The 16,135-nt window shown below is 43.5% G+C and overlaps 3 protein-coding genes across 3 annotated transcripts in view; all 3 read right to left on the bottom strand.

Annotated features, from left to right (window-relative positions):
* Positions 1 to 1,523: 1,523 nt before the first annotated feature.
* On the bottom strand, positions 1,524 to 5,134 carry LOC308370006 (potassium channel subfamily K member 13; the record flags this gene model as incomplete). Its single annotated transcript, XM_080844565.1, has 2 exons — positions 1,524 to 2,527; positions 4,768 to 5,134. 2 exons carry the CDS (start codon positions 5,132 to 5,134, stop codon positions 1,524 to 1,526), a joined length of 1,371 nt encoding a protein of 456 aa, XP_080700691.1.
* Positions 5,135 to 10,382: 5,248 nt separating this feature from the next.
* LOC308370007 (uncharacterized protein) lies at positions 10,383 to 13,155 on the bottom strand (the record flags this gene model as incomplete). The annotated part of the gene is made up of 3 exons (XM_080844566.1): positions 10,383 to 11,425; positions 12,967 to 13,049; positions 13,148 to 13,155. The coding sequence occupies 3 exons, from the start codon at positions 13,153 to 13,155 to the stop codon at positions 10,383 to 10,385; spliced, it is 1,134 nt and encodes a 377-aa protein (XP_080700692.1).
* A 219-nt stretch (positions 13,156 to 13,374) lies between these two features.
* LOC308370134 (HHIP-like protein 1) overlaps positions 13,375 to 16,135 on the bottom strand; it is a gene marked incomplete at both ends in the record, with an annotated part of 22,448 nt that continues 19,687 nt past the window's right edge. Inside the window, 4 exons of the mRNA XM_080844718.1 lie at positions 13,375 to 13,463; positions 14,236 to 14,381; positions 14,656 to 14,782; positions 15,773 to 16,101. Coding sequence (XP_080700844.1) covers positions 13,375 to 13,463; positions 14,236 to 14,381; positions 14,656 to 14,782; positions 15,773 to 16,101 — 691 coding nt within the window. The remainder of the gene's footprint in view (positions 13,464 to 14,235; positions 14,382 to 14,655; positions 14,783 to 15,772; positions 16,102 to 16,135) is intronic.

The following is a 16,135-nucleotide window of genomic DNA, read 5'->3' on the forward strand; positions in this document are numbered from 1 at the left end:
TCATATCCATCCGCTATGACATCATTTGCTTTCTCTTCTCCCATTTAAAAAATCCGACCCGCACTTTTGAGTTTGATACTGTATCCTCGCTTTGTATTAGTAGGCTTTATATTAATTTAAGCTAAACTATTTATAAGGAGTTGAACACCCTAACTAAAAGAAGATAATAGTGATCTACTTCCAAATACGCGGAGGGATCTTGGTTTGAACAGACTGACAATTGAAGTTACACCAGATTATACATCCCTACCGGGCAAAAATATATTATTGAAGTTCCTATTCTAACACACATTTAGAATTTTAATTTGCATATGCGTGGTGAATGAATTTAATAATGCCTTTAATAATGAACAATACTTCAAGTTCATAGTTTTGTTGGGGTGAAGTACAACCATTAAACCCCATAATATCTGAGAGCATTCATACATTTTGGCCATAGGAGGAAAACTGTTATAATAGGCTGTTGCGACTGTAGGCCAAGGGCCCTCCAATTCGTTAAAATAAGGTTTAGTATTGGTAGGGAATACTGCATTAGTAGTTTGTCCACTCAGTTTATGATATGATCTGTTTCCGTAATTGAGCATAAATATTGCAACATGTAGGTGTGCACAGAAATACTTGCATAATTATATGAAAATTTAATTTGAGATTTGAGACATATACATACAGTCACTATACACATACCCATGGAAAGCTTTACACATAGATTAACATTCACCTACAAATAAATCATTCCATTCGAGTGTCTCAAGTCAAATGTAATTAGAAGAAAGAGCAGGTTGCTTGAAGATAAGTAAAAAGAGATGCCTTAAAGTCTTATAGTGAAGATAGGTAAAAATAGATGCCTGAAAGTCTTAAAGGTAAAATATCTGAGTGAACTAGGCAGGTCATTCTAGTCTGATGGAACTTTAAATATAAAGGACTGTCGCCTAATTTATTTAGTTACAAAGAAAAACAATGTTCACTATGCCTTCAGCTACACAATGGCCTGTATGGAATAAAAAAAAAATAAGTAAGAAGGATACATACTGTATATACAAAAATAAATACATTTTAAAAATAAATCTTCTACGTAGATCTTGGTGTCTTGGATAAATGTATTTGCATACAATATTTAGGCTAGGCAAGTAAATATCTACAGTCACGGCTTCACCAATGCCGATTGAATTCTGAATAGCTGCAGTTTCAGTAATCATTTTTGCTCTCTGGGAACAGGTGATTGGCCTGTAGTCCTTCATGGTTGTACAGCCTGTTATGATGTAATTAGAAGGTAATCAGACACAAGAACATCTAATTCATTTCCATTGCCATACAGAACTTGTTTACCACTTCTTCGTCCCCCTCCCCCATATACTGTATATATGTACGTGTGTGTGTGTGTGTGTGTGTGTGTGTGTGTGTGTGTGTGTGTGTGTGTGTGTGTGTGTGTGTGTGTGTGTGTGTGTGTGTGTGAGGGTGTGTTTCTTATAACAATGGTAAAGCTATCCCAGGGCTCTGTGTGTGTATAGGTGGATTCTGTGGCTTTACATATTGATTCTGGTTTCCTGCAGTCGGTTATTCAGCATTGCGATTGCTCCCACCCCCTCAGGCAAGCTGCTTTGTCGCGCAAAGGTAGGTCCTGCTCCTGACAGCACCTCCCCGGGCCTCCTGCATCTGTGGCCCTCCGTGTCCCTCTCCGCCCCTCTCCTCTCCTCAGTCTTACACACCGTCTCCACCCCTGAGCCGGCGCACACACACTTTCCCCTGGGCGTGGTGGCGGCGGCGGGGGCAAACCGGACCACGCTGAAGCTCCAGTGCCTCCCGTGGCGGGTGGCCGTCAGGCGGACCTGGGTCCGCTGCGAGGATTGGGCGCCATCGTGGCTACCGCCGCCCGGGTAGCAGCAGCAGCAGCAGCAGTAGACCCCCGGCGCTCCCTCCTCCTCATCCAGACCCCCCTCACCGCACGCCCCACAGCCCCGCCACAGACACAGCAGCCTGGCAAGCATCCAGTTCAGCGCCTGCTTGATGATGACGGACATGATGTTGAAGAGCGAGTAGGTGCAGCAGGCGCCCAGCATGATCACCAGGCTGTTGCCCACCTGGTAGAACCACCTGGCGTGGTACCACTCCCTCTGCCCGCTCACCAGGTCCCCGAAGCCCATGGTGCTGAAGGTCACGAAGCAAAAGTACATGGACTCAAAGTAGTCCCAGCCCTCGACCGCGGAGTAGAGACCAGAGGCACTGCAGAACACCAGCAGAGCCAGGGCGCCCAGGATGAGGGTGACGTAGTACACAGAGGGCCTCCACTCCTCCTCTTCCTCCTCTTTCTCCTCCTCTTTCTCCTCCTCCTGCACTCGTTCCCCCGACCTTCTCATGCTGCCTTTGATCCTCCGTCTCTTGTGCCAGCTGTTCATGACGAAGGAGATGAGGGTGATGGCTCGCTCAAGGAAGAGGTTGAAGAAGAGGATGGTGGCCGCACAGCCGAACAGGCCGAAAGGGATGAGGAAGATCTTGCCGCAGATGGTGCAGGGGGCTGTCATGCCATAGCCTGTTCAGAAGCAAAAAAGAGGTACCAGGAAGATGTTACACAGCTTAGACAACTAACTATATACACTTTGTCTGTGATGAAAATAAACGTTTTCATTGTGTTTTCGACTATTCTGGTGCTGCGGCCATTGTTTTCTGTGATAACAGACTGAAAATTTAGATTTTCTAGGATTATTTCCTGAGATTATTGTCCCGGAGACTCACAGTCGAAATACAGTTAGTCCACCTAATGCCTAAACATCCATTCAGTTGCCGTGAGATACGGGGAGAGGGTGATTTAAAGTCTGCCATTGTAATTGACACTCAGAGTTACTGACATGACGCTATTGGCAATCCGGCTCCTGCCACTCAAATGCTGCTTCTCTTTGGCAGATGTCCAGACCTCGTTTAATTCAGTGAATTATGGGACCTGAAGATGCTAGAACAGTTTAATGACAATTTATATCATGGGTCCATTTGTCATTTTGTCAGTTACTAATACGTTTGTATAATCTGCAATCATTTGCGAGTGACAATAACCTGGAAAAAGTCATATTTGAAATTCGCAAGTCCTTATCCCCAAATGTCTTTCAATACCCTCCTCTCAATGCTACTTGAAGCCTACTATTAAATGTCTGACCTTACCCGCCGTCATATTATATGCCATCAGTTCTGTGATTCTCAGTATTGATTCTCGTTATCTTCACTTCTGATTTGCTATCCATGGACATGGTGATTCAAGAGGAGATAACGACATGAAGCTGGAAAGGTTTATGGTCTCATCAGGCCACTGTCAATACTTGATGCTGATCTTAAGTCATTAGATAGGCCATCAGGAGTCGCAGCAACAGTAATTGACAATATTGCAAATATTTACAGCTGTGATGGGGCTGCTGATAGAAGACTTCTGTGCACATACACCCACAACAGGAATAAGTCAATCAATCATGTTTGCATGGATTATGAGAGAGTCCAATTGCTCTGTTCAGACGAGTTTCCTTTACATAATAACTCCCTTTTAGTGTCCTTGAGGAAACATGAGCACGGTTTAATTTTAGACCAGTTTAATCCTTGTTCTACTGAAGTATCAGTGTTCTACTGAAGTAGCAGTTTAGCCCATGTTCTCCTGAAGAAGCAGTTTAACCCATGTTCTACTAAAGTAGCTTTTAGACCAGTTTAACCCATGTTCTACTGAAGTATCAGTATTCTACTGAAGTATCAGTGTTCTACTGAAGTAGCAGTTTAACCCATGTTCTACTGAAGTAGCTTTTAGACCAGTTTAACCCTTGTTCTACTGAAGTATCAGTGTTCTACTGAAGTAGCAGTTTAACCCATGTTCTACTGAAGTAGCTTTTAGACCAGTTTAACCCATGTTCTACTGAAGTATCAGTTTAACCCATGTTCTACTGAAGTATCAGTTTAACCCATGTTCTACTGAAGTATCAGTTTAACCCATGTTCTACTGAAGTATCAGTTTAACCCATGTTCTACCAAAGAAGCAGTTTAACCCATGTTCTACTGAAGTAGCAGTTTAACCCATGTTCTACTAACCCATGTTCTACCGAAGAAGCAGTTTAACCCATGTTCTACTAACCCATGTTCTACAGAAGTATCAGTTTAACCCATGTTCTACTAAAGTAGCAGTTTAACCCATGTTCTACTAACCCATGTTCTACTGAAGAAGCTATACACAAGAGATAATGCAAGGTTAGGTGGTTATACAAATGCATATAAAATAATGTTGTGTAAATAGTTTGGATGTATATGATACAAGTATGAAAAGAGGATGATATTGTAAGTGAACTCCATTTTTCCAAATTTCTCTCTCTCTCTCACTATCTATCTATATCTCTCTATCTATCTATCTATCTATCTATCTATCTATCTATCTATCTATCTATCTATCTATCTCTCTCTCTATCTCTCTCTCCCTCTCTCTATATATTTCTCCGTAGATACACAATGAGCGCCCACACCTATTTTTCACATTCCTATTCCTCCATTTTTCCACATCTCTCTCTCTCTCTCTCTCTCTCTATCCATCTATCTATCTATCTATCTATCTATCTCTCTCTCTCTGTCTCTCTATCTATCTATCTCTCTATCTCTCCTTCTCTCTCTCTCTCTATAATATATATATATACATATATATATATATATATATATATACAGTATATGTATATATATGTTTATACATATATTTATATATATTTCTCCATTATCTATTCATTACTCACATCCATACACAAATAGCGCCCACACCTATAGTGGAGACAACCGTGGCCACGAAGTAGAAGGATCCAGAGAAGTCCCATCTGGGTCTGCGTGGGTCGGCTCTCACCCCGGCTGAGTTGGCCTCCTCGTACTGTTTAAGCAGCGTGCGGAGGTCCCCCGCGCTCACCTGGTGCACCTGGGCGAACTCAGACACCTGCCGGTCCCAGCGGCTCCGCGCCCTCAGCTCCCCGTCCCGCTCCAGCTCCGAGAACACGGCCGCCCCGAACAGCATGTAGAGGGCGATGAGCATCCACAGGAGGCAGATGCGGGCGAGGTCTATGTTTGCCCAGACGCAGCCGCAGCGAGAGGCCACCCCTCGACGACGACGCACACTCGAATGGCCCTCGGTAACCATGAAGCTCGTTACGGCTATAACTCAGTGAGAAAAAGAACACAAAAAGCAGTTTTTGTTTTGCTTGTTTTTGTTGTTGTTGATGTTTTTGTTGTTTTTTGTTTTTGTGGTTTCCGAGTCCAAAGGTGCTCTCCTAGGTCTCCTTCACCTGTAGACGACCCCACCACACTACCCTGCTTCCAGAAGAGCCGACTCGACACACTGAACACAGGACATGGACATGGCCAATGGTGAACCCTGCAACAAAATTTCACTCTAACAGATCTCACCTTCAAAAGCAGGTACCTACCGGTGATGCAGCTGAGACACCGATGAGCTGTATTGCTGCCCTTTACATTTGCTCAGCTTATTGACAGTTTCGTAACCTTTATGGCCTGCATGGTTGACACAGCCTATCACGGTAGTCTATGTCAGAGGTTTGGCCATGGAAACTGCCCAGAGGCTTTACTGCTGTTGGCAACATTAAAATGTAATTCATAACAATCCCAAGCAGTCATTATTTGGCCACTGGACCCAGTAGAGTCTGAATGAGCGTGGGTATTATGAATATGCACACTGAATCTACCTGTCTGCTAGAAGTAAGAGCAAGCGATGTGAGCAAACAGATCAATACAGTTGTGCCCTTTGTCCACTGAACTGGGATTGATATACTAATATTGCACCCGCCCCCCAACACGGACTCTTATCCTTAATTGCACACTCCTGCATTTTCCATTTAACATATTCTATACATTTTTTAATATATTTTTTATTTCGTTTTTCCAATGTTTACAGTTTTTCTCAATCGCTTTGGCGAATTTTTCCATTCACTGTTTACTTTTTCAAAACAGCTCACACACAGCCCTTAACAGAAGCTGAAATGACCAAAACACTTTATAATGTTTGCAGAATGACACTACCTTCTCAAAAATGTATCACACACCCATCAAAACCAAACATTTCCCTCAAAACCTACAGTTTGGGCTCAGTTGAAAATGTATGTTTTCTCATTTGTTTAACAATGGATAGCAAAACTCAAAATACAGCTTTCAATATCAACCTATGAAACCATCACTTCAACTTATGTGCAACACCCTCACAGTATTGACTATTTTACCCCTGACAACGTACTACAATTTGGGTTTTGTACTGAGCACTTTTACTTATACTGTCAGAAAGTATTCGAAATCTGAAAATTTGTATACAGTAAAATATTGTAGTTCTGTTTTTGTATTGCTATATTGCTAAACACTATATCATATATTCTAAACAAGGACCTGTCAACACCATTGATTACGTAACATTTGTTCTACTGTGCACAAAATGGCAAAGATTCTGACACAAAAATATTTACAGTATTGCAGTCCTTTTTCCACATTACATGTATATTCTTTACGTCAAAATGACAGGTTTCAATATACAGTGAAAAGGTATAAAATCTGTTCTGCAGTGAACAATCTCCGCCTGCCACCAGTGTGGGCCAGTGTGTTGATTCTGTTACAGTAAAATAGTGCAATAGGCTGTAAATACTGGAAATATACGTAAAGTAATCAGAATTTTATCGTATATGTTGTAAATAACTGTAGTGAAACTACAGTATACATTGTATTGTGACAACATACTTTACAAAAGTATAGAAATTGTTGTTGCCAAGAGTGCAAATACAGTGAAACACAATACATTATATTGACTGTGAAGGCCAGCAAAGTGTCATTGTCATTGCTGAACGTACAAACAATTGATGCCACAGTATGACATCTCAGGTTTGAAAGAACCCTTCGGCCAGCCTCTCTCATGATTCACTATGGATCAATGACTCTTGCCCTAATTTCATTTGAGCATCTTACACAAATGCCACATCCCCTGACAGGGGCCCCTCTACCTCTACCACAACCTCTTCCTTGTCCTCATCCTGAGGTTGTTGGTGGTGGCCTATTCGATAAATGCTTGGTATCAACTTCAATCTATTGACCCTTTTTTAGAGGTTGAGAACTGCTTGATTAGTTTTGCACAGAGAGTTCACACAGGTGCTGACGATATTTAGAATATAGAGAGCAGTGCCAGTAGGCTGCTACTAAGTGTCTGCAATGTGTTGACATGGTTATTCAATTAGGTTTTGTGTCTTTCTCTGAGAAGTGTGTAAACTGTTTTGAAAAGTGTGTTAAAACTCAAAGAAATTTGTGTGAAAGCAATGAGAAATGGTTAACCCATTCGCCAGAGAAGACTCTTGCTGTGCAAAGAAGAAGTGAGCATTAGATGAAGTTGACCCATGATTCGCTAAATGCCTGAAAACGATTGGTAAAAACTGTAATAACTTAATATGTGTATAATAACTTAATATGTGTATTGTTTATTGTGTATAAACTGGCACCTTGGCTCAACCTGCACTTAAGCAGCAACAGGCCCGCACTTCTTTTTTTATTCTTTCTATGTCGTTTTATAAGCAATATTTATGGTTACACCAGGTTTTTTAATGCTCTTAGCTTGATTGTTCTCCCTTGTACGTCGCTTTGGACAAAAGCGTCTGCTAAATGACTAAATGTAAATGTAAATGTGTATGATTATTGTTTGCACCAACGTCCCACAAAAAATTCCTGGTAGGTGAAAACCTACTTGACAGTAAAAACCTTTCTGATTCTGATTCTGATCGATATACTAATATTACACCATATAGGTTCCATTTAGTAATTGAGCCTTATTCAGAATAAGTTGAAATGGCACAAGCTGAATAGGAACTATGAAGTGTTTATAGTAAACACTATGATGAAATTTGTATAATCTCAAATTGGAATATTGTTTTAACCACAGTGAGCAACATATGACAGCCTTTTTGTCTACACACACTAAACCATTCTTCTTGGTCATGCAGGGGTAGTGATCATGAGCCCTACATTAAATTACTATAAAAAACAATATATGAACCAAACCACCAGTGACCACAATTATTCCTTTTTTGTTTATATCGGAAAATGTGTAACGACAATTGTTCACCACTAGGGGGCTATACTGCGACGCAACTAATGACCTCATAATAAGATCTAATGATCAAGTAAGCAGAGAACAAGCTTCTCCACCCACCCAAACCAACTTCTCTGCCCAGACCATCACGTACCTGCTCATGTTTGACTGAAATGCGGGCTGACAAAGTTACTTGTTGTAGGCCCCATGGTGGATGGACCATTGTGAAACTGTTGTACAGTAATTAAATTGGAATAAATATTGATATCTGATTGCCAAAACCAAAAGAATGAAAATGAATGAAAATGCTATGCAAAATGTATGAATTGAAAGAAGGTTCTACATTATGTAACTATCATGTATAACTGCTTTCAAGACATCACAAATAAATAGTTGTATACGATATAATAATGCATGAAACAGAATAATGATCCACAAACATGATATTACTTTGGGACTGATAGATTCCATGTTTATTTATAAACAAAATCTCTCTTTACAACAAATCAAAGAATGTCCAGCATTTCCTTTAACAATAAAATCATTTTCAGGATTTCAAAAAATTGTACAAAAGCCTAGGTTCATAAATGGACACTTGAATTCATAGACAATATCTTTTCAAGACTTAAAAATCAAAAAAAACAAAACAAACAGATACAAAAAAGACACCTTTGCATTGTTTGGAGTATAATGATGGCAGATGACACCAACTGTAACTCAATTTAGATCTCTACCACTAGGGGGCATAATTGCACAATTCTCTTTTCTGTTTGACTACGTCGTGGCATTGTGATCTTTCACTTGTGGTCACTGAAGCAAACTTAAAAACATGTGAAATGAATATCACAGTACCTCATATAACCCTGATACACACATCTGTACAGTCTGTTTTCTCAAGTCCAATGCCGGTTATCCTGTGTGACACATGTGTGTCTGTGTGTTTGTGTGTGTGTTAGTGTGTGTTTGTATGTGTGTGTATGTGTGTGTGTTTGTGTCTATGCATTGTATGGCTGGCTGAATGCCTGAAAGACTGTGTTTGAGCCCAGATGTAACATAATGGTGCTTTTTCACACTGTGGCCGAAACAATGAGATGATCAACACCTCAACGCCCGAGTTCAGCGTATTCTTGTAGACTCTGAGAGATGGTGTTTGACTATAGAAAAATATACAACCTGATGTCTTTTCAAAAACCATCGAACCAGACTGTAGTCTCAATATATTCACCTTATGAACTGCACACACAATGCACTGGACGCACCGGTTTCCTGGGCAACACAGGATCCTAATCCTCACTATCATTTGGACAAACAGCCCCATTTCAATGATCATGCTGCGATGAATACCAAACACTGGAGTTTAGGGCTGGAGTTGGTATGAATGAGAGAGGCCAGGACTATAAGGGTGATCTATGGGCTTTAAACAGGAGGACAGAGAGGGGGTACTTTGATCCGTAAGATAAAGTAAGTGCACGGATGGTTGGGGCTGGACAGGTGTGGTCTACTACGCAAAGGAAATACCCCTGAAGACGTGAATGCTTCAAGGGAAACTTCAGGATTGTTTGGCTTGGGCCCTATTTTCACATTTATTTAGGTCTAGATGTTTAGTTTTAGTGACAAAAATGATCAAAATCGGTCCAGTGTTGAGACTGAACGCTATAACCGGCAACCGCAAAACGGCTCTATATTGTATCCAGAGATATGGGGTCAAAGTAAACCACTTTTTTTCATCAGTGTCTGAAAACATGAAAAAGGATCCCTGCAGAGATAGAGCTGTGTCTGTTTGCCTCAATGACTGTGGAAAATGACAGTTTCTGTAATTAAAGTTTCAGTTTCTGAAAAAAATGACTGTATGAACAGTTAGAATTATAGAGTATGTAATTCATATAGTAATTACATTATGAGCCTGTCAGTGGCGGAAAAAAGCGGTTGACTTTGACACGGATGCTTACCCAGTAGGATAACTTTGTGTAGCGGTGGTTGGCAGTTATAGCGTTCATAACTCAATGCTGGACCGATTTCAAACGTTTTTGTCCCTAGTTAACATTAAGACCCAAAAAGGTGGGAAAATATGGCCCATGAATACATCTCAAAGTGTCCCTGTTATGCCCGGGACCTCAGTAGGATTCTGTCATTAACCCTGATTCTCAAACACAAAGTTTAGAGCCTTTGAAAGTATGACATTTCATCTTAAGTTTACAGCAACAGTTTCTCTCTTCACTACACACACCTCGTCAGGTAAATCCAGCACTGTTGTAGCCCATGGAGGAAGACACGTTTTTTTCCCCCCAGACTACCCCTCCCCCACCCCAGCAGGCTACTCCTCGCTGTAGCCACACACCACCCCCACGTCCTCGTCGTGTGAACAGTTGTTCTTGCCCACTTTGGCGTGTCGGCAGTCCAGCAGCGTCCTCTCAGTGCCCTCGCACTCCACATCGTCCAATAGGATGCGCACGTCCGCGCCCCCCGCACCGAACTCCGCCCGCTTGGCCGCGCGCAGCCCGTAGGGAAAGCCCAGCTGCCGGCACACCACCCCGGCGGCCTTGCTGTCGAACAGGTCGTCACACACCGTGCCCCACTCCCCGCGCACGAAGATCTCCACGCGCCCGCGACCCACGGTGGTGTTCCCCGCCAGCCTTACCCGCCCGGACCGGCGTCGCCCGTTCTTGCGTGGCTTATCTCCCCTGCGTCGGGGCTTCTGGACCTGGTTGCCCCCGAGCCGGTCCCCCTCCTTGTCGACCCGACTGCCCTGACCCTTCTCGGAGGATTTGGGCAGGGTGAAGTTGGGACCCCTGGTTTTGGAGGTTGGCTTCGGGGCAGGGGTCCAGTAGGGTGCCCGGGGGGTGGATGTCAGGTTTGGGCGGGCCGTGGGCCGGGAGGGCCTGGAGGTAGGGTGTGTTTGGGGGCGGGTGAGGGATGCTCTTGGGTTAGCAGTGGGGGCTGCTCTGGGCCTGGGGGGTGCAGTGGGGGCTGCTCTTGGTCTGGGGGGTGCAGTGGGGGCTGCTCTTGGTCTGGGGGGTGCAGTGGGGGCTGCTCTTGGTCTTGGGGTGGCCCGTGTTCTGGGTGCTGGAGTGGGTCTTGTCGGTGGAGCAGTACGTGTCGGTCCTGATCTTACGGTCGTGGTGCCGTAATGTGGCCGAGCGGTTGTAGTCCGCCTGGCTGGGGGCGGTGTGGTCCGTGGGCCTCTGGCGCTGGTCATGGGAGTGGTGCTGGGTCTCGAAGTGGTCTTTGGACCTGCAGCTGGAGACTTCTTGGTGGTTCTGGCAACGGGTCGGACCGTTTTGGCAGGAGGCCGTGTTGTCATGGGTTTAGTGGTCGGAGGAGGCGCCGGGGTCGTGGGCTTCTTGTCAATCACAAACTCTGCACAGTGGAAGCGGAGCAGAATAGCTTTAATTAGCACCCTGCAATATCACTAGTTTAATAAGCACCCTGCAATATCACTAGTTTAATAAGCACCCTGCAATATCACTAGTTTAATAAGCACCCTGCAATATCACTAGTTTAATTAGCACCCTGCAATATCACTAGTTCAATTAGCACCCTGCAATATCACTAGTTTAACTAGAAAATGCATTTCCTGAAGGAAATACCAGTGCATGAAATGCAAAAGTTAGGAAAGGAAGAAGAAAAGAAAGAAGAGTGAAAGAAGGAAAGAAGAGTGAAGAAAGGAGAGAAGAGAGGAAGAAGGAAAGAAGAGTGAAAGAAGGAAAGAAGAAAAGAAAGAAGAGTGAGGAAAGGAAAGAAGAGTGGAAGAAGAAAAGAAAGAAGAGTGAAAGAAGGAAATCATAGTTGAAGAAGGAAAGAAGAAAGGAAAGAAGAGTGAAAGAAGGAAAGAAGAAAGGAGAGTGAAGAAAGGAAAGAAAAGTGAAAGAAGGACAGAAGAGTGGAAGAAGGGAAGAAGAGTGAACAAGAGTGAAAGAGAAAAAGAGAGTGAAAATATTGAAAAAAGGAGATAAAAATGGAGTGAAGAAGAGAGATTGAGTGTGAGAGAAAGTAGACTGAGAGGGATAGAGAGAAAGATGGAGAGATGGAGAGAGAAAAAAGTAGAGAATGGAAGGTGTCTTAATGTTCCTAGTTACAGTTAAAATGAGAGGGACAGAGAAAAGGTTCCTTGGATTTGGCGCAGGTGTCAGTGGAGCACAGGTGCAAGCCAGTTTAAAGACCCTATTATGATGTCATAATGGCCCAATGTAAGTCAATTCGTTTTTATTTAAAATCTTAAAAAGTATAAAGTTTAGAAAAGTAAAAAATATATAGCATAAGTGTCCTTTACAATACCTACGCGACAAAGTTTGAATGAAGTTTCTACGTTAAACGGTTCGGGCTGAATTAATCTCAGAAAAAGGTAAGAAGAAATAGAAGAAGAAGAAGAAGAAAATGCCTAGGAATAACAATACAGGGCATTTCATGCACTGTAATTAGCACCCTGCAATATCACTAGTTTAATTAGCACCCTGCAATATCACTAGTTTAATTAGCACCCTGCAATATCACTAGTTTAATTAGCACCCTGCAATATCACTAGTTTAATTTGCACCCTGCAATATTACTAATTTGAGATACAAAACAAAATCAGGGCCCGCTGCTTCAGTAGGAGCGGTGACTCAAAACCGCCTGGGAGGATAAAGAGAGAGAGAGGGAGAGAAGGAGAGAGGGAGAGATAGGGAGGGAGAGAGAGAAAGATAGAGAGAGGGAGAGAGAGGGAGGGAGAGGGAGGGAGAGAGGTAGGGAGAGATAGAGAGAGGGAGAGAGAGGGAGGGAGATAGAGAGGTAGGGATAGAGAGAGAGAGAGAGAGAGAGAGGAAGAGAAAGAGGGAGATAAGGAGAGAGGGAAAGAGAGAGAGAGAAAGAGAGAGAGAGAGAAACATGGTGATTAGTGTTTGTTTCGTGGTGTCACTTACCCTCCTTGGGGTGGAAGGGGATTAATTTGCCCTTTATCTTGATGGGGGTGGGCTTGTAGTGGCACTTGCCTGGGGCAGCCCTCCTGTGAGGGAGAGAGAGAAACCATCAAAACAAGGCCGTAATTCAGGAACAAATCTACACAGCCATCCATCAGACAGTGACAAAAGTCAAACTAAATACAAAGGCATGATAAACTGGCATAACAAACTGGCATAACAAACTTACATCGTTGTTTTCTAATAATGATCACTTTAAGCACACATTTACTCAAAATGACATGGTGCTTGTCCTTGTTGGTACAGAGACTTTTACTTTCCCAACACAAGAAGCACAAATGAAGTATGTGATGTAGTCTCCTGGCATGTCTCTGTGTGTTGTGGAAGGCCAGTATGTGTGTGGTTCTGGGGTCAGTACCTGGACGGGTCCACTATCTTATACACGACGCCGGCTCGGGACTGGGCACTAGGGACCCCCGTGGCAAGGAAGTACAGCTCCCCTAAATCAGACAGTATTAATCAGCATCAGATTCCCCAGACCCAGTTAATCACCAGCAGAATTATCAGACTCAATTGATTACCACATAACAAATCACACCAAATCTCTTTCACAAGCTGAAAAATATGTGGTAAGGATTCATTTATTCCTTGATTGACTCGTTCATTCGCTGATTTGAAACTTTGAAACTATTCAAACTGAGCCTTCAGGTGAGAAACCTTTGGACACTTTTTTTGTTGTAAAGTTTAAGCGGTTTTCGTGATGAAAGGATAGGAGGAAACTCCTTAGTGAGGCAGGTTCTCCTTAGTGGGACAGGTTCTCGGCACCCAGAAGTGCTCCAGGCATCGGCAGGAAACCGAACTTTAATTAACGCCTTTCCTTTTTTCCTATATCTTTCTGCTGGAAACGGAATGGAAGTCTTGGAAGCGCCCTCTTCAGCTCTGAAATATTTATGCACTGGTGTCAACACAGGCAGACATTGGCATCCGATCCACTGTTTCCCCCACAGAAAAACACACTCTGAACCTTATAATGGCCTTTTCTTGTTAAATCTGTGCTTCACAAGGGTAAGAGAGAGAGTGAGACAGAGAGGGAGAGAGAGAGAAAGAGAGAGAGACAGAGAGAGAGAGAGGAGAGAGAGAGAGGAGAGAGAGAGAGAGAGAGAGAAAGAGGAGAGAGAGAAAGAGAGAGAGAGAGGAGAGAGAGAGATAGATAGAGAGAGGAGAGAGAGAGATAAAGAGAGAGAGAGACATCCGTGTAGTGCTCTGGATTACCTGCCTCGTCCTCGCCGAAGGAGATGATGTACTTGTAGTAGCTGTTGATGAGCTTGGGGAAGCTGCAGGTCTTATCGCCGCCCATGCAGATCTCAGTGTAGTCCCATTTCCCTGTGTTCAGGTTCTCCCTCAGGGACATCAGACGCCTGGCGGAGACACAAACCTTCTTCTTATCATTCATTCATTCATTCATTCATTCATTCATTCATTCATTGCCCAGAGTTATTTTTTCTTTAGAATACTAGGAACTCGTGTTTGATCCAATAGCTGTGTGGTATGGGCCACAGACACAAACTGAAAATGAATTCTATTTTTCCATAACCATGTTTTTAAAAAGTTTGTACAAGTTATAAACAATAATAATAAAGCAAATAACAGTAATAATAATAATAATAATAATAATACAAATAAAATACAGACCCACTCATGAAATCGCCAAAGATGTATCGGCCGTTTAGATTGGGCATCTGGCAACCCCGGTAGACATAGCCCCCCGTCACAGACTTGCCCATCTTGTGCGGATAGTCGAAAATAGGAAGGATGTCATCTACAGAGAGACATGAAAAACAGGGATCAATAATCAATAATATAACAGGAGAGATGCAGGACCTTTACTGCCAAACGCCAATCAATTTACACACTTAACTTCAAGCACTGGGCTTGGTTCATCTTCAGGGACAACATGTGTGCTCTGCAGTAGACTGATAAACGCTGTTTGCTATACAGTGTAAACATCAGATTAAATGAAAAGTCTGATTTTTAACACAATAAGGGTAAAGGGACCTCGGCGTTGTGCTGTTTGCTGTGGTCATATTTAGCCTTATTGTGTAGATAACAGACTGCGTTAATCTGCTAGAAGCTGTTTGCTGTGGTCATATTCTGCATTATTGTGTAGATGAGAGACTGCGATAATCTGCTAGATGATTGCACACAAACATTTAAGAGGACATTCATAACTTTACAAGCAACACTAAAACTTGGACAAAACATCTTGGCCAGGGCTGATTCAAAGGCCGAGTTAACTCTGATGGCGGTTGCAGCAACGCCAATGACGTAGTATCTTGGCCGAGTTGACTCTGATGGCCGACAGCAACACCAATGACATAGTATCTTGGCCAAGTTAAGTCTGATGGCTGTGACAGCAACACCAATGACATAGTATCTTGGCCAAGTTAACTCTGATGGCTGTTGCAGCAACACCAAGGACATAGTATCTTGGCCGAGGTTAACTCTGATGGCCGACAGCAACACCAAGGACATAGTATCTTGGCTGAGTTAACGCTGATGGCCGTGACGGTAGCACCAAGGATATAGTATCTTGGCCGAGTTAACTCTGATGGCCGACAGCAACACCAAGGACATAGTATCTTGGCTGAGTTAACGCTGATGGCCGTGACGGTAGCACCAAGGATATAGTATCTTGGCCGAGTTAACTCTGATGGCTGTGGCAGCAACACCAATGGCAATGACAGCACCACCAAGGACAAAGTATCTTGGCCGAATTAACTCTGATGGCCGCGACAGCGAGTCTCCTCACCGAGTGACGAGTTGAGGCAGAGCTTCCTGTCGTAGCAGGAGAACCCCTCTTTGGCCCTCCAGCCGTAGTTCCCGCCCTTGACAATGATGTCCACCTCCTCAAACTTGTTCTGTCCCACGTCCCCGCAGAACAAGCGTCCCCGCCCGTGTCCCGAGACGGGGTCGCCGCGGTCGATGGAGCAGCGCCACATGTTGCGCACGCCGTACGCGTAGATCTCGGGGTGCGCCCCCTTCTCCCCCAGGAAGGGGTTGTCCGAGGGGATGCTGTAGGGGGCGCCGTCGTCGTTGTTGTCCACGTCGACCCGGAGCACTTTTCCAAGAAGGGCAGACCTGAGGAGCAGAACCCGGAAGCAGAGGAGTGTGA

The sequence above is a fragment of the Sprattus sprattus genome (assembly GCF_963457725.1).
Source record: "Sprattus sprattus genome assembly, chromosome: 9".
In the NCBI taxonomy this organism is placed as follows: domain Eukaryota; kingdom Metazoa; phylum Chordata; class Actinopteri; order Clupeiformes; family Clupeidae; genus Sprattus; species Sprattus sprattus.